The following is a 19077-nucleotide window of genomic DNA, read 5'->3' as shown; positions in this document are numbered from 1 at the left end:
GATCCAGTTTTTTCAGGTGACGTCACCTGATCCACGATCCACAGATCCACAGACAACTTATTTTTATATATATAGATAGTTTTTTTTTTTACTTATGTCCTGGTCGTCATTTATACTCCCTGTGTCCCGGTGCTTTGTTGATTGCTAATCGAACATTCCTTTTGTCCTGGTCGCTTTCTCTTTGAGTTTCGTCATTTATTTTTTTCTTTTTTAGTTCTTTTAGTTTTTACCTTTTTTAGTTTTTTTTAGTTTTTTAGATGAAAATTTTTTTTAGTTTTTTCCTTTTTTTCTTTTTAGTTTTTTATTGGTTTTTACCTTTATTTTAGCTTATTTTTCAGTTTTTTCCTTTTTTTAGTTTTTTTTTATTTTTTATTTTTTTTTAGTTTTTTACCTTTTTTTAGTTTTTTTAGTTTTTTTAGTTTTTTAGCTTTTTTACTTTTTTTATTAGTTTTTAGTTTTTTTTTGTAGTTTTTGCCTTTTTTTAGTTTTTTCAGTTTTTTTTTTGTTTTTTATTGGTTTTTACCTTTATTTTAGCTTATTTTTCAGTTTTTTCCTTTTTTTTTAGTTTTTTTTTAGTTTTTAGTTTTTTTCGTTTTTTACCTTTTTTTTAGTTTTTTTAGTTTTTTTAGTTTTTTAGCTTTTTTATTTTTTTTATTAGTTTTTAGTTTTTTTTTGTAGTTTTTACCTTTTTTTAGTTTTTTTAGTTTTTTAGCTTTTTTATTAGTTTTTAGTTTTTTTTGTAGTTTTTGCCTTTTTTTAGTTTTTTTAGTTTTTTAGCTTTTTTATTTTTTTTATTAGTTTTTAGTTTTTTTTGTAGTTTTTGCCTTTTTTAGTTTTTTCAGTTTTGACGTCACCTGATCCAGTTTTTTCAGGTGTCGTCACCTGATCCATCCACAGACAGACAGACAACTTATTTTTATATATATAGACTATATATATAAAAATAAGTTGTCTGTGGATGGATGGATGGATGTGTCAGGTGACGTCACCTGAAAAAACTGGATTAGGTGACGTCAAAACTGAAAAAACTAAAAAAAGGCAAAAACTACAAAAAAAACTAAAAACTAATAAAAAAAATAAAAAAGCTAAAAAACTAAAAAAAACTATAAAGGTAAAAACCAATAAAAAACTAAAAAAAAAACTGAAATAAAAAAGCTAAAAAACTAAAAAAACTAAAAAAACTAAAAAAAGGTAAAAAACTAAAAAAAATAAAAATAAAAAAAAACTAAAAAAAAGGAAAAAAACTGAAAAATAAGCTAAAATAAAGGTAAAAACCAATAAAAAACTAAAAAGAAAAAAAGGAAAAAACTAATAAATGACGACACTCAAAGAGAAAGCGACCAGGACAAAAGGAATGTTCGATTAGCAATCAACAAAGCACCGGGAAACAGGGAGTATAAATGACGACCAGGACATAAGTAAAAAAAAAAACTATCTATATATAAAAAATAAGTTGTCAAACTAAAAAAAGGCAAAAACTACAAAAAAAACTAAAAACTAATAAAAAAGCTAAAAAACTAAAAAAACTAAAAAAAAGGCAAAAACTACAAAAAAAACTAAAAACTAATAAAAAAAATAAAAAAGCTAAAAAACTAAAAAAACTAAAAAAACTAAAAAAAGGTAAAAAACTAAAAAACTAAAAACTAAAAAAAAATAAAAAAAAGGAAAAAAACTGAAAAATAAGCTAAAATAAAGGTAAAAACCAATAAAAAACTAAAAAAAAACTGAAAAAACTAAAAAAAGGCAAAAACTACAAAAAAACTAAAAACTAATAAAAAAAGGAAAAAACTGAAAATAAGCTAACATAAAGGTAAAAACCAATAAAAAACTAAAAAGAAAAAAAGGAAAAAACTAAAAAAAATTTTCATCTAAAAAACTAAAAAAAACTAAAAAAGGTAAAAACTAAAAGAACTAAAAAAGAAAAAAATAAATGACGACACTCAAAGAGAAAGCGACCAGGACAAAAGGAATGTTCGATTAGCAATCAACAAAGCACCGGGACATAGGGAGTATAAATGACGACCAGGACATAAGTAAAAAAAAAATTAACAAAACTAAAAAGAAGGTAAAAACTACAAAAAAACTAAAAAGAAAAAAAAACTAAAAACTAATAAAAAAACTAAAAAATCTAAAAATCTAAATAAACTAAAAAAGAAAAAAAAAGGAAAAAAATAAAGGAGAAAAACAAAACTAAAAAACGAATGTATTTACAGACCGGTACACCGGGATACAAATGACGACCGGGACAGAGGGAATATAAATGACGACCGGGACACAGGGACACAACTACAACGGGGACACCGGGGGAAACAGGGGGATATAAATGACGACCGGGACAAAAAAACTAAAAAGAAAAAAAACTAAAAACTAATAAAAAAACTAAAAAATCTAAAAATCTAAATAAGCTAAAAAAGAAAAAAAAAGGAAAAAAATAAAGGAGAAAAACAAAACTAAAAAACGAATGTATATACAGACCGGGACACCGGGATACAAATGACGACCGGGACACAGGGAATATAAATGACGACCGGGACACAGGGACACAACTACAACGGGGACACCGGAGGAAACAGGGGGATGTAAATGACGACCGGGACACCGGGACAGGGAATGGTCGATTAGCAATCACCATCAACAAAGCTCAAGGGCAATCATTAGAATCATGAGGTATAGATCTGAATACAGATTGTTTTCCCATGGACCATTATATGTTGCATGTTCAAGAGTCGGTAAACCTGACAATCTATTTATATGCAAAGACAATGGGACAGCAAAGAATGTTGTATATTCGCAAGTTTTACGTAGTTAAAACCATATATATATATATCTATCTATATTCACAGGTGGGACATAGGGACACAACTACAATGGCGCATAACTATTATGGCGCGTAACGACTTACGCGCGCGGGGGGGCTTGGGGGGGGCGCGAAGCGCCCCCACCAACTAGGTGTTGGGGTGGCGCGAAGCGCCACCCCAACAGCTAGTCTATATATATAAAAATAAGTTGTCTGTGGATGGATGGATGGATGTGTCAGGTGACGTCACCTGAAAAAACTGGATCAGGTGACGTCAAAACTGAAAAAACTAAAAAAAGGCAAAAACTACAAAAAAAACTAAAAACTAATAAAAAAAATAAAAAAGCTAAAAAACTAAAAAAACTATAAAGGTAAAAACCAATAAAAAACTAAAAAAAAAACTGAAAAAACTAAAAAAAGGCAAAAACTACAAAAAAAACTAAAAACTAATAAAAAAAGTAAAAAAGCTAAAAAACTAAAAAAACTAAAAAAAGGTAAAAAACTAAAAAAAATAAAAAATAAAAAAAACTAAAAAAAAGGAAAAAACTGAAAAATAAGCTAAAATAAAGGTAAAAACCAATAAAAAACTAAAAAAAAAAGGAAAAAACTAATAAATGACGACACTCAAAGAGAAAAAAAAGGCAAAAACTACAAAAAAAACTAAAAACTAATAAAAAAAATAAAAAAGCTAAAAAACTAAAAAAACTAAAAAAAGGCAAAAACTACAAAAAAAACTAAAAACTAATAAAAAAGCTAAAAAACTAAAAAAACTAAAAAAAAGGCAAAAACTACAAAAAAACTAAAAACTAATAAAAAAAATAAAAAAGCTAAAAAACTAAAAAAAACTAAAAAAACTAAAAAAAGGTAAAAAACTAAAAAAACTAAAAACTAAAAAAAACTAAAAAAGGTAAAAACTAAAAGAACTAAAAAAGAAAAAAATAAATGACGACACTCAAAGAGAAAGCGACCAGGACAAAAGGAATGTTCGATTAGCAATCAACAAAGCACCGGGACACAGGGAGTATAAATGACGACCCGGGGGAAACAGGGGGATATAAATGACGACCGGGACAAAAAAACTAAAAAGAAAAAAAAACTAAAAACTAATAAAAAAACTAAAAAATCTAAAAATCTAAATAAGCTAAAAAAGAAAAAAAAAGGAAAAAAATAAAGGAGAAAAACAAAACTAAAAAACGAATGTATATACAGACCGGGACACCGGGATACAAATGACGACCGGGACCCGGGACACAGGGAATATAAATGACGACCGGGACACAGGGACACAACTCCGGTACACCGGGATACAAATGACGACCGGGACACAGGGAATATAAATGACGACCGGGACACAGGGACACAACTACAACGGGGACACCGGGGGAAACAGGGGGATATAAATGACGACCGGGACAAAAAAACTAAAAAGAAAAAAAAACTAAAAACTAATAAAAAAACTAAAAAATCTAAAAATCTAAATAAGCTAAAAAAGAAAAAAAAAGGAAAAAAATAAAGGAGAAAAACAAAACTAAAAAACGAATGTATATACAGACCGGGACACCGGGATACAAATGACGACCGGGACCCGGGACACAGGGAATATAAATGACGACCGGGACACAGGGACACAACTACAACGGGGACACCGGGGGAAACAGGGGGATGTAAATGACGACCGGGACACCGGGACAGGGAATGGTCGATTAGCAATCACCATCAACAAAGCTCAAGGGCAATCATTAGAATCATGAGGTATAGATCTGAATACAGATTGTTTTCCCATGGACCATTATATGTTGCATGTTCAAGAGTCGGTAAACCTGACAATCTATTTATATGCAAAGACAATGGGACAGCAAAGAATGTTGTATATTCGCAAGTTTTACGTAGTTAAAACCATATATATATATCTATCTATATTCACAGGTGGGACATAGGGACACAACTACAATGGCGCGTAACTATTATGGCGCGTAACGACTTACGCGCGCGGGGGGGCTTGGGGGGGGCGCGAAGCGCCCCCACCAACTAGGTGTTGGGGTGGCGCGAAGCGCCACCCCAACAGCTAGTATATATATATATATATATATATATATATATATATATATATATATATATATATATATATCTATATATCTATCTATATATATAAAAATAAGTTGTCTGTGGATGGATGGATGGATGGATGTGTGGATGGATGTGTCAGGTGACGTCACCTGAAAAAACTGGATCAGGTGACGTCAAAACTGAAAAAACTAAAAAAAGGCAAAAACTACAAAAAAAACTAAAAACTAATAAAAAAAATAAAAAAGCTAAAAAACTAAAAAAACTATAAAGGTAAAAACCAATAAAAAACTAAAAAAAAAACTGAAAAAACTAAAAAAAGGCAAAAACTACAAAAAAAAACTAAAAACTAATAAAAAAAGTAAAAAAGCTAAAAAACTAAAAAAACTAAAAAAACTAAAAAAAGGTAAAAAACTAAAAAAAATAAAAAATAAAAAAAAACTAAAAAAAAGGAAAAAACTGAAAAATAAGCTAAAATAAAGGTAAAAACCAATAAAAACTAAAAAGAAAAAAAAGGAAAAAACTAATAAATGACGACACTCAAAGAGAAAGCGACCAGGACAAAAGGAATGTTCGATTAGCAATCAACAAAGCACCGGGACATAGGGAGTATAAATGACGACCAGGACATAAGTAAAAACTAAAAACTAATAAAAAAACTAAAAAATCTAAAAATCTAAATAAGCTAAAAAAGAAAAAAAAAGGAAAAAAATAAAGGAGAAAAACAAAACTAAAAAACGAATGTATATACAGACCGGGACACCGGGATACAAATGACGACCGGGACACAGGGAATATAAATGACGACCGGGACACAGGGACACAACTACAACGGGGACACCGGAGGAAACAGGGGGATGTAAATGACGACCGGGACACCGGGACAGGGAATGGTCGATTAGCAATCACCATCAACAAAGCTCAAGGGCAATCATTAGAATCATGAGGTATAGATCTGAATACAGATTGTTTTCCCATGGACCATTATATGTTGCATGTTCAAGAGTCGGTAAACCTGACAATCTATTTATATGCAAAGACAATGGGACAGCAAAGAATGTTGTATATTCGCAAGTTTTACGTAGTTAAAACCATATATATATATATCTATCTATATTCACAGGTGGGACATAGGGACACAACTACAATGGCGCGTAACTATTATGGCGCGTAACGACTTACGCGCGCGGGGGGGCTTGGGGGGGGCGCGAAGCGCCCCCACCAACTAGGTGTTGGGGTGGCGCGAAGCGCCACCCCAACAGCTAGTATATATATATATATCTATATATATAAAAATAAGTTGTCTGTCTGTGGATGTGTGGATGGATGTGTGGATGGATGTGTCAGGTGACGTCACCTGAAAAAACTGGATTAGGTGACGTCAAAACTGAAAAAACTAAAAAAAGGCAAAAACTACAAAAAAAAACTAAAAACTAATAAAAAAAATAAAAAAGCTAAAAAACTAAAAAAACTATAAAGGTAAAAACCAATAAAAAACTAAAAAAAAAACTGAAAAAACTAAAAAAAGGCAAAAACTACAAAAAAAAACTAAAAACTAATAAAAAAAGTAAAAAAGCTAAAAAACTAAAAAAACTAAAAAAACTAAAAAAGGTAAAAAACTAAAAAAAATAAAAAATAAAAAAAAACTAAAAAAAAGGAAAAAACTGAAAAATAAGCTAAAATAAAGGTAAAAACCAATAAAAAACTAAAAAAAAAGGAAAAAACTAATAAATGACGACACTCAAAGAGAAAGCGACCAGGACAAAAGGAATGTTCGATTAGCAATCAACAAAGCACCGGGACACAGGGAGTATAAATGACGACCAGGACATAAGTAAAAAAAAAAAAACTATCTATATATATAAAAATAAGTTGTCTGTGGATCTGTGGATCGTGGATCAGGTGACGTCACCTGAAAAAACTGGATCAGGTGACGTCAAAACTGAAAAAACTAAAAAAAAGGCAAAAACTACAAAAAAAAACTAAAAACTAATAAAAAAAATAAAAAAGCTAAAAAACTAAAAAAACTAAAAAAAGGCAAAAACTACAAAAAAAACTAAAAACTAATAAAAAAGCTAAAAAACTAAAAAAACTAAAAAAAGGCAAAAACTACAAAAAAACTAAAAACTAATAAAAAAATAAAAAAGCTAAAAAACTAAAAAAACTAAAAAAAGGTAAAAAACTAAAAAATAAATAACGACCGGGACACAGGGACACAACTACAACGGGGACACCGGGGGAAACAGGGGGATATAAATGACGACCGGGACAAAAAAACTAAAAAGAAATAAAAACTAAAAACTAATAAAAAAAACTAAAAAATCTAAAAATCTAAATAAGCTAAAAAAGAAAAAAAAAGGAAAAAAATAAAGGAGAAAAACAAAACTAAAAAACGAATGTATATACAGACCGGGACACCGGGATACAAATGATGACCGGGACCCGGGACACAGGGAATATAAATGACGACCGGGACACAGGGACACAACTACAACGGGGACACCGGGGGAAACAGGGGGATAACCTGACAATCTATTTATATGCAAAGACAATGGGACAGCAAAGAATGTTGTATATTCGCAAGTTTTACGTAGTTAAAACCATATATATATATATATATCTATATTCACAGGTGGGACATAGGGACACAACTACAATGGCGCGTAACTATTATGGCGCGTAACGACTTACGCGCGCGGGGGGGCTTGGGGGGGGCGCGAAGCGCCCCCACCAACTAGGTGTTGGGGTGGCGCGAAGCGCCACCCCAACAGCTAGTATATATATATATATATATATATATATCTATATATATAAAAATAAGTTGTTTGTCTGTCTGTCGACTGACGTCATGTTTGTGTGTCGACTGACGTCATGTTTGTCGACTGACGTCATGTTTGTCGACTGACGTCATTATAAGGATTGAGCTGTATGTCGTCATGAAGTTGTTTGTCGTCTGACGTCATGTTTGTCGACTAGCGAAACTACAGACCGGGACACCGGGACACAAATGACGTGTTATGTCTGTTATAACGTAATAGAGGCAACAATCTTGACAGGGCCTTTTGAGGGTGAGGCTTTTCTTATTCCACGCAATCTCATGATTCCAATGGATCTGCCTTTTCAACCTAAAAGATTGCAATTCCCAATTTGATTAGCATATTTAGTTTTCAGTCCAGAACCACTAAAGCTATTATGTAAATATCAAAAATATTTATGTTGTCTGAGCAATAATTTTTAGTTTTTATTTCAAAATAGAAAATTACCTGACAATTTTAGAATTATATCTATCTATATATATAAAAATAAGTTGTCTGTCTGTGGATCAGGTGACGTCATGTTTCTGTGTCGACTGGCGTCATGAAGTTAGTTGTCGTCATTTTTGCTATGACGGTGACGTCATTAAAGATATTTAAGACATATATGTTCACGTAGAAATCTATTAATGTTTAAGTTTAAAATGACTGATGAACTTACAATGGCAAAAGCCGATGAAGATGCTCAAAGAGTCTATGCCAAAAAACTTGCTGCTGATAGAGAAAGTCAGAAAAGAAAGCGTGCCGAGGAATCAAAAGAACAGCAAGGAAACAGGCTTGAGGCTAAAGAACGCAAAACCGCGCAGTTAGATGAAGATCCACCTGGACAGCGAGAGTCAAAACATATCAAAACTGAAAATGATAGCGATGATGATTGGGTTTGGGATCTTGACTTGGATAAGGTCATCAATGCCTACCAGATTTTAGTTAAAAAAACAAAGGTTCGGCGATATGTATTTCATAGTGAAGCTGAAAAATAAAGAAGAAAAAGAAAACTGAAAAAATGTAAAAAACTAAAAAATACTAAAAACGACCGGGACACAGGCAATATAAATGACGACCAGGACAACAATGGCAACACCCGAGGAAGCTGCTCAAAACGAATGTATTCACGCCAACTACAACGGGGACGCCGGGGGGCACAGGGGGATATATAAATGACGACTGCAACAAAGGAAATGGTCGATTAGCAATCACCATCAACAAAGCTCAAGGGCAATCAATAGAATCATGAGGTATAGATCTGAATACGGATTGTTTTCCCATGCACCATTATGCGTTGCATGTTCAAGAGTCGGTAAACCTGACAATCTATTTATATGCACAGACGATGGGACAGCAAAGAATGTTGTATATTCGCAAGTTTTACGTAGTTAAAAACATATATATATATATATATATATATATATATATATATATATATATATATATATATATATATATATATATATTCACAGGTGGGACATAGGGACACAACTACAATGGCGCGTAACTAATATGGCGCGTAACGACTTACGCGCGCGGGGGGATTGGGGGGGCGCGCAGTCCAGAACCACTAAAGCTATTATGTAAATATCAAAAATATTTATGTTGTCTGAGCAATAATTTTTAGTTTTTATTTCAAAATAGAAAATTACCTGACAATTTTAGAATTATATCTATCTATATATATAAAAATAAGTTGTCTATCTGTGGATCAGGTGACGTCATGTTTCTGTGTCGACTGGCGTCATGAAGTTAGTTGTCGTCATTTTTGCTATGACGGTGACGTCATTAAAGATATTTAAGACATATATGTTCACGTAGAAATCTATTAATGTTTAAGTTTAAAATGACTGATGAACTTACAATGGCAAAAGCCGATGAAGATGCTCAAAGAGTCTATGCCAAAAAACTTGCTGCTGATAGAGAAAGTCAGAAAAGAAAGCGTGCCGAGGAATCAAAAGAACAGCAAGGAAACAGGCTTGAGGCTAAAGAACGCAAAACCGCGCAGTTAGATGAAGATCCACCTGGACAGCGAGAGTCAAAACATATCAAAACTGAAAATGATAGCGATGATGATTGGGTTTGGGATCTTGACTTGGATAAGGTCATCAATGCCTACCAGATTTTAGTTAAAAAAACAAAGGTTCGGCGATGTGTACTTCATAGTGACGCTGAAAAATAAAGAAGAAAAAAAAAACTGAAAAAATGTAAAAAACTAAAAAAACTAAAAAGAAAAAACACTCAAAGATAAATTACAGACCGGGACACAAATGACGACCGACACAGAGGGAATATAAATGACGACCGGGAACCTCAAAGAAAAATTACAGACTGGGACACCCGGACACAAATCACGACCGGGAATATAAATGACGACCGGGACGGAGGGACACAACTACAACGGGGACGCCGGGGGCACAGGCGGGATATATAATTGACGACTGAGACACAGGGATTGTTTGAATAGAAATTACAGACCGGGACACAAATGACGACCGGGACACTGGGACACAGGGAATATAAATGACGACCGGGACACTCAAAGAGAAAATACAAACTGGGACACCAGGACACAAATGGCGACCGGGACACAGGGAATATGAATGCTATTTATATGCACAGACAATTGGACAGCGAAGAATGTTGTATATTCGCATGTTTTACGTAGTTAAAAATATATATTTTTATCTATCTCTATTCACAGGTGGGACACAGGGACACAGCTACAATGGCGCGTAACTAATATGGCGCGTAACGACTTACGCGCGCGGGGGGGCTTGGGGGGCGCGAAGCGCCCCACCAACAGCTAGTATATATATATATATATATATATATATATATATATATATATATCTATATATATAAAAATAAGTTGTCTGTCTGTGGATGTGTGGATGGATGTGTGGATGGATGTGTCAGGTGACGTCACCTGAAAAAACTGGATTAGGCGACGTCAAAACTGAAAAAACTAAAAAATGGCAAAAACTACAAAAAAAAACTAAAAAATAATAAAAAAAATAAAAAAGCTAAAAAACTAAAAAAACTATAAAGGTAAAAACCAATAAAAAACTAAAAAAAAACTGAAAAAACTAAAAAAAGGCAAAAACTACAAAAACTAAAAAAACTAAAAAAACTAAAAAAAGGTAAAAAACTAAAAAAAATAAAAAATAAAAAAAAACTAAAAAAAAGGAAAAAACTGAAAAATAAGCTAAAATAAAGGTAAAAACCAATAAAAAACTAAAAAAAAAAAGGAAAAAACTAATAAATGACGACACTCAAAGAGAAAGCGACCAGGACAAAAAACTAAAAAAAAAGGCAAAAACTACAAAAAAACTAAAAACTAATAAAAAAAATAAAAAAGCTAAAAAACTAAAAAAACTAAAAAAAGGTAAAAAACTAAAAAAACTAAAAACTAAAAAAAAACTAAAAAAGGTAAAAACTAAAAGAACTAAAAAATAAAAAAATAAATGACGACACTCAAAGAGAAAGCGACCAGGACAAAAGGAATGTTCGATTAGCAATCAACAAAGCACCGGGACACAGGGAGTATAAATGACGACCAGGACACAAGTAAAAAAAAAAATTAACAAAACTAAAAAGAAGGTAAAAACTACAAAAAAACTAAAAAGAAAAAAAAACTAAAAACTAATAAAAAAACTAAAAAATCTAAAAATCTAAATAAACTAAAAAAGAAAAAAAAAGGAAAAAAATAAAGGAGAAAAACAAAACTAAAAAACGAATGTATATACAGACCGGTACACCGGGATACAAATGACGACCGGGACACAGGGAATATAAATAACGACCGGGACACAGGGACACAACTACAACGGGGACACCGGGGGAAACAGGGGGATATAAATGACGACCGGGACAAAAAAACTAAAAAGAAATAAAAACTAAAAACTAATAAAAAAAACTAAAAAATCTAAAAATCTAAATAAGCTAAAAAAGAAAAAAAAAGGAAAAAAATAAAGGAGAAAAACAAAACTAAAAAACGAATGTATATACAGACCGGGACACCGGGATACAAATGATGACCGGGACCCGGGACACAGGGAATATAAATGACGACCGGGACACAGGGACACAACTACAACGGGGACACCGGGGGAAACAGGGGGATAACCTGACAATCTATTTATATGCAAAGACAATGGGACAGCAAAGAATGTTGTATATTCGCAAGTTTTACGTAGTTAAAACCATATATATATATATATATCTATATTCACAGGTGGGACATAGGGACACAACTACAATGGCGCGTAACTATTATGGCGCGTAACGACTTACGCGCGCGGGGGGGCTTGGGGGGGGCGCGAAGCGCCCCCACCAACTAGGTGTTGGGGTGGCGCGAAGCGCCACCCCAACAGCTAGTATATATATATATATATATATATATATATATATATATATATATATATATATATATATATATATATATATATCTATATATATAAAAATAAGTTGTCTGTGGATGGATGTGTGGATGGATGTGTGGATGGATGTGTCAGGTGACGTCACCTGAAAAAACTGGATTAGGTGACGTCAAAACTGAAAAAACTAAAAAAAGGCAAAAACTACAAAAAAAACTAAAAACTAATAAAAAAAATAAAAAAGCTAAAAAACTAAAAAAACTATAAAGGTAAAAACCAATAAAAAACTAAAAAAAAAACTGAAAAAACTAAAAAAAGGCAAAAACTACAAAAAAAAACTAAAAACTAATAAAAAAAGTAAAAAAGCTAAAAAACTAAAAAAACTAAAAAAACTAAAAAAAGGTAAAAAACTAAAAAAAATAAAAAATAAAAAAAAACTAAAAAAAGGAAAAAACTGAAAAATAAGCTAAAATAAAGGTAAAAACCAATAAAAAACTAAAAAAAAAAAAAGGAAAAAACTAATAAATGACGACACTCAAAGAGAAAGCGACCAGGACAAAAAACTAAAAAAAAAGGCAAAAACTACAAAAAAACTAAAAACTAATAAAAAAAATAAAAAAGCTAAAAAACTAAAAAAACTAAAAAAAGGTAAAAAACTAAAAAAACTAAAAACTAAAAAAAAACTAAAAAAGGTAAAAACTAAAAGAACTAAAAAAGAAAAAAATAAATGACGACACTCAAAGAGAAAGCGACCAGGACAAAAGGAATGTTCGATTAGCAATCAACAAAGCACCGGGACACAGGGAGTATAAATGACGACCAGGACACAAGTAAAAAAAAAAATTAACAAAACTAAAAAGAAGGTAAAAACTACAAAAAAACTAAAAAGAAAAAAAAAACTAAAAACTAATAAAAAAACTAAAAAATCTAAAAATCTAAATAAACTAAAAAAGAAAAAAAAAGGAAAAAAATAAAGGAGAAAAACAAAACTAAAAAACGAATGTATATACAGACCGGTACACCGGGATACAAATGACGACCGGGACACAGGGAATATAAATAACGACCGGGACACAGGGACACAACTACAACGGGGACACCGGGGGAAACAGGGGGATATAAATGACGACCGGGACAAAAAAACTAAAAAGAAATAAAAACTAAAAACTAATAAAAAAAACTAAAAAATCTAAAAATCTAAATAAGCTAAAAAAGAAAAAAAAAGGAAAAAAATAAAGGAGAAAAACAAAACTAAAAAACGAATGTATATACAGACCGGGACACCGGGATACAAATGATGACCGGGACCCGGGACACAGGGAATATAAATGACGACCGGGACACAGGGACACAACTACAACGGGGACACCGGGGGAAACAGGGGGATAACCTGACAATCTATTTATATGCAAAGACAATGGGACAGCAAAGAATGTTGTATATTCGCAAGTTTTACGTAGTTAAAACCATATATATATATATATATCTATATTCACAGGTGGGACATAGGGACACAACTACAATGGCGCGTAACTATTATGGCGCGTAACGACTTACGCGCGCGGGGGGGCTTGGGGGGGGGCGCGAAGCGCCCCCACCAACTAGGTGTTGGGGTGGCGCGAAGCGCCACCCCAACAGCTAGTATATATATATATATCTATCTATATAAAAATAAGTTGTCTGTCCGTTACGCCAGATTATATCTTCTATATATATAAAAGAAAACAAACTAGAATGTAAAAACTGGAAATTGCATAAATATTTCGAAATATTTTGACAATAGATTAAAGTAATTCGAAAAAAGAAAAATGGTAAAAAACTAAAAAAAAACTAAAAAGAAAAAACTAAAAAAAAAATTAAAAATTAAAAAAATTAAAAAAAGAAAAAACCTAAAAAGAAAAAACGTAAAAAAATAAAAAAGATAAAAAACTAAAAAAAAACTAAAAAAAGCTAAAAAACTAAAAAAAAGAAAAAACTAAAAAAAAAACTGGGAATTGCACAAATATTTCAATATATTTTGACAATAGATTAAAGTAATTGGAAAACCTTAAAACAGATACCCCAAATTTTGAGGTTTAATATAAATTGTTGGAGCTTTAGCATGCTTGGCGCGTAAAGATTTTTCCAAGTGTCAATGTTAGAATGAACATTGACAAATTGAAGAAAACAAATCAATAAAAAGAAGAAACTAAAAAAAAGTAAAAACTAAAGAAGAAACTGTATCTATATATATATAAAAATAAGTTGTCTGTCTTTTATGTCTGTTACACTATATCTGTTACGCCAGATTATATCTTATCTATATATAAAAATAAATTGTATGTATTTTTGTATTGAGGGTTTGTATATGACGTCTGAAAAATAAAGAAGAAAAAGAAAACTGAAAAAGAAAAATGGTAAAAAAAACTAAAAAAAACTAAAAAGAAAAAACTAAAAAAAAAACTAAAAAATAAAAAGAAATTAAAAAAAGAAAAAACTTAAAAAGATAAAATGTAAAAAAATAAAAAGGTAAAAAACTAAAAAGAAAAAAAAACTAAAAAAAGCTAAACAACTAAAAAAAGAAAAAACTAAAAAAAACTGGGAATTGCACAAATATTTCAATATATTTTGACAAAAGATTAAGGTAATTCGAAAACCTTAAAACAGATACCCAAAGTTTTAAGGTTTATTATAAATTGTTGGAGCTTTAGCTTGCTTGGCACGTAATCGACTGACGAAATTACAGACCGGGACATCGGGACGCAAATGACGACCGGGACATAGGGAATATAAATGACGACCGGGACACTCAAAGAGAAAGCGACCGGGACACAAGGAATGTTCGATTAGCAATCACCATCAACAAAGCACCGGGACACAAATGACGACCGGGACACAGGGGATATAAATGACGACCAGGACGCTCAAAGAGAAATTACAGACCGGGACACCGGAACACAAATGACGACCGAGACAAAAATGACGACCGGGACACCAGGACACAGGGAATATAAATGACGACCGGGACACTCAAAGAGAAATTACAGACTGGGACACAGGGAAACAACAACAACGGGGACGCCGGGGGGCACAGGGGGATATATAAATGACGATGGGGACACAGGGAATGTTCGATTAGCAATCACCATCAACAAAGCTCAAGGGCAATCATTAGAATAATGAGGTATAGATCTGAATACAGATTATTTTTCCCATAGACAGTTATATGTTTCATGTTCAAGAGTCGGTAAACCTGACAATCTATTTATATACACAGACAATGGGACAGCCAAGAATGTTGTATATTCGCAAGTTTTACGTATTTAAAAATATATGTATATATATATATCTATATTCACAGGTGGGACACAGGGACACAACTACAATGGCGCGTAACTAATATGGCGCGTAGCGACTTACGAGCGCTCGGGGGCTTGGGGGGCGCGAAGTGCCCCCACCAACTAGGTGTTGGGGTGGCGCGAAGCGCCACCCCAACAGCTAGTATATATATATATATATATATATATATATATATATATATATATATATATATATATATATATATATATATATATATATATATATATATATATATATATATATATATATATATATATATATATATATATATATGTACATATATATATATATATATATATATATATATATATATATATATATATATATATATACTAGCTGTTGGGGTGGCGCTTCGCGCCACCCCAACATCTAGTTAGTGGGGGCGCTTCGCGCCCCCCCCCCAAGCCCCACCGCGCGCGTAAGTCGTTACGCGCCATATTAGTTACGCGCCATTGTAGTTGTGTCCCTATGTCCCACCTGTGAATATAGATATATATATATATATATATATATATATATATATATATATATATATATATATATACATATATATATATATATATATATATATATATATATATATATATATATATATATATATTTTTAACTACGTAAAACTTGCGAATATACAACATTCTTTGCTGTCCCATCGTCTGTGCATATAAATAGATTGTCAGGTTTACCTAGTTGGTGGGGCGCTTCGCGCCCCCCCAAGCCCCCCCGCGCGCGTAAGTCGTTACGCGCCATATTAGTTACGCGCCATTGTAGTTGTGTCCCTGTGTCCCACCTGTGAATAGAGATAGATATAAATATATGTTTTTAACTACGTAAAACATGCGAATATACAACATTCTTCGCTGTCCCATTGTCTGTGCATATAAATAGATTGTCAGGTTTACTGACTCTTGAACATGCAACATATAATTGGCCATGGGAAAAACAATCCGTATTCAGATCTATACCTCATTATTCTAATGATGTGTCCCTGTGTCCCGGTCGTCATTTCTATTCCCTGTGTCCCGGTCGTCATTTGTGTCCCGGTGTCCCAGTTTGTAATTTCTCTTTGAGTGTCCCGGTCGTCATTTATATTCCCTGTGTCCCGGTGTCCCGGTCGTCATTTGTGTCCCGGTGTCCCGGTCTGTAATTTCTATTCGAACAATCCCTGTGTCCCGGTCGTCATTTATATATCCCGCCTGTGCCCCCGGCGTCCCCGTTGTAGTTGTGTCCCTGTGTCCCGGTCGTCATTTATATTCCCTGTGTCCCGGTCGTGATTTGTGTCCGGGTGTCCCAGTCTGTAATTTCTCTTTGAGGTTCCCGGTCGTCACTTATATTTCCTCTGTCTCGGTCGTCATTTGTGTCCCGGTCTGTAATTTCTCTTTGAGTGTTTTTTCTTTTTAGTTTTTTTTTAGTTTTTTACCTTTTTTCTTTTTTCAGTTTTCTTTTTCTTCTTTATTTTTCAGCGTCACTATGAAGTACATATCGACGAACCTTTGTTTTTTTAACTTAAATCTGGTAGGCATTGATGACCTTATCCAAGTCAAAATCCCAAACCCAATCATCATCGCTATCATTTTCAGTTTTGATATGTTTTGACTCTCGCTGTCCAGGTGGATTTTCATCTAACTGTGCGGTTTTGCGTTCAAATACCGTTAATGACGTCACCGTCAAAGCAAAAATGACGACAACTAATTTCATGACGTCAGTCAACACAGAAACATGACGTCACCTGATCCACAGACAGACAGACAGACAACTTATTTTTATATATATAGATATATATATATATATATATATATATATATATATATATATATATATATATATATATATATATGTATATATATATATATATATATATATATATATATATATATATATGTATATATATATAATATATATATATATATATATATATATATATATATATATATATATATATATATATATATATATATATATATATATATATATATATATATATGTATATATATGTACTGACAGAAGAATGATCCGTGGGGGTATTTCACACTGGAAGTTATTTAAAATACTTTTAAGCTTAAAAAGCGACAGTCACTAATAGACAGAGGGAAATTTCTACGGGTAGGGTGTGTTGTCACAGGTGAATTTTCTTCGGGAAGATTTTACTTCGAGAAGAATCTACGACAAGAGATACTTTTTAGAAGGGGGAAGGATTTATCTTGAACTTCCTTCCTTTTAAGATCATATCAACGTATGACGGTTTTTTGGTATACCAAAATACGTATTTAAAGTCAAACGGCCAACCATTCACATGACCAACAAAAGATGATAATGGCAACACAGAAAATAAAAACAAGAAAAACGGCGAAAAGAATAAGAAGATAAAGTGAAATAAAGTTTCATACCTCTTCTCTAACGGTTATAATATCAGCCTCGGGAAGCGATGTCAACGACAAAATACACTGCAAAGCAACCCTTCTATCAACCTGAAAAAGGAAAATAAATATATGAATAAATTTTGCATTGGCTTATACACAAAACAAGCATGTGAAAAGAAAACATTTATAATGTCTTTGCGTTTTTTTTCTTTTTTGTGAATCTATTATAACTCTGCTTCACTAAACCACAGTATAATTAATGAAAAACTTCAGACTTATATGAAGCTTAGGTCGTTTAATGAATCATGTTTGTTTTTGTTAGCATGTTTATCCTTTTCATTTCCTTCAGTCAAATTTTTTCTCAGCATTAAAAAAGACAAAACAAAAAAAAAACAAGAAGATTATGGAAAATAATAGTTGTTTTTTAACGAACGGAAATCACGACCTGAAGCGTATCGCTGAATTGTTATCATACAAAATTGAATATTAATATGTTTAATTTAAGTAAAGTTAATTATAATTAAAGAATTACTAACAGTTTTAATAATTTATCTTATAATCCAACGTTTTAGAATTAAAAGAAAAGTGAAATTAAATCGAAACTGAATAGCTTTTATTAAATTAAAAGCACTTTAGATTCATTTAAATCAAAATTAATACTTTTGATTCAGTTATTCATAACAGTCAATGTGACACGTTACAGCGGGGATGATTGAATACAGTGGCCTTGAAAAACCGGAAAAAGGCTCATCAATACGGATATTAAAAGTTCCTAGTACGCTTTTTACATACTAAAGAGATTGTGCTACAGGCAATGTGGTATTTCCTGCCATTTTGTGGGCTCAAAATCAAGAGATAAAAACTTGATAACCCTGATATTGCCAGTCAGTTTAAAATCATTACAAAACTATATATTGAGCTTCTCAACGTCAGAAGAAGTATTGCCGTACGGTGCAAAATTCGTTCCCACAGTCACGTTGTCCGGACGAAACAAAACCGTTAATATAGGGACTTCTTTCAAGACTTGATTTAACTAAGCTGATTCACTTTATTTTGGTAAAATTATGTAAAATGACGAAAAATTCCCGATCGAATATTATCGGAAAGGGTTGCTGCGTCATTGTTAAGGTGACCCTCAAAGCGTTTGTGGTCAGTTATTTAAAATTAGGTGTAAATGCCAACTACAAAACGAAGTATCTCCTCTTAATCTTTTTGTAACTCGTGCGATGACAACTTCTCCAGATCCATAGTCTTTTTGTATCAAGTTAATGCCACAGGTGTTGCGGATCTGTTTTCGAGTGCGACATCTAATTTTTCAATGAACTGTGAAAGACAAAGAAGGA

General features: G+C 32.2%; 1 protein-coding gene and 1 long non-coding RNA gene across 2 annotated transcripts in view; one reads left to right on the top strand and one right to left on the bottom strand.

The window, feature by feature from the left end:
• LOC136027595 (MMS19 nucleotide excision repair protein homolog) overlaps positions 1 to 19077 on the bottom strand; it is a 122018-nt gene that overhangs the window by 23431 nt on the left and 79510 nt on the right. Inside the window, exon 14 of the mRNA XM_065704988.1 lies at positions 17762 to 17842. Coding sequence (XP_065561060.1) covers positions 17762 to 17842 — 81 coding nt within the window. The remainder of the gene's footprint in view (positions 1 to 17761; positions 17843 to 19077) is intronic.
• LOC136027596 (uncharacterized) lies at positions 1949 to 3836 on the top strand. The gene is made up of 2 exons (XR_010617629.1): positions 1949 to 2033; positions 3705 to 3836. It is a non-coding gene; the product is annotated as an uncharacterized LOC136027596 (long non-coding RNA).

The sequence above is a fragment of the Artemia franciscana genome, chromosome 5, assembly GCF_032884065.1.
Source record: "Artemia franciscana chromosome 5, ASM3288406v1, whole genome shotgun sequence".
In the NCBI taxonomy this organism is placed as follows: Eukaryota; Metazoa; Arthropoda; class Branchiopoda; order Anostraca; family Artemiidae; genus Artemia; species Artemia franciscana.
Note: the sequence above shows the minus strand (reverse complement) of the source record. Positions and strands in the feature narration are given on the sequence as shown.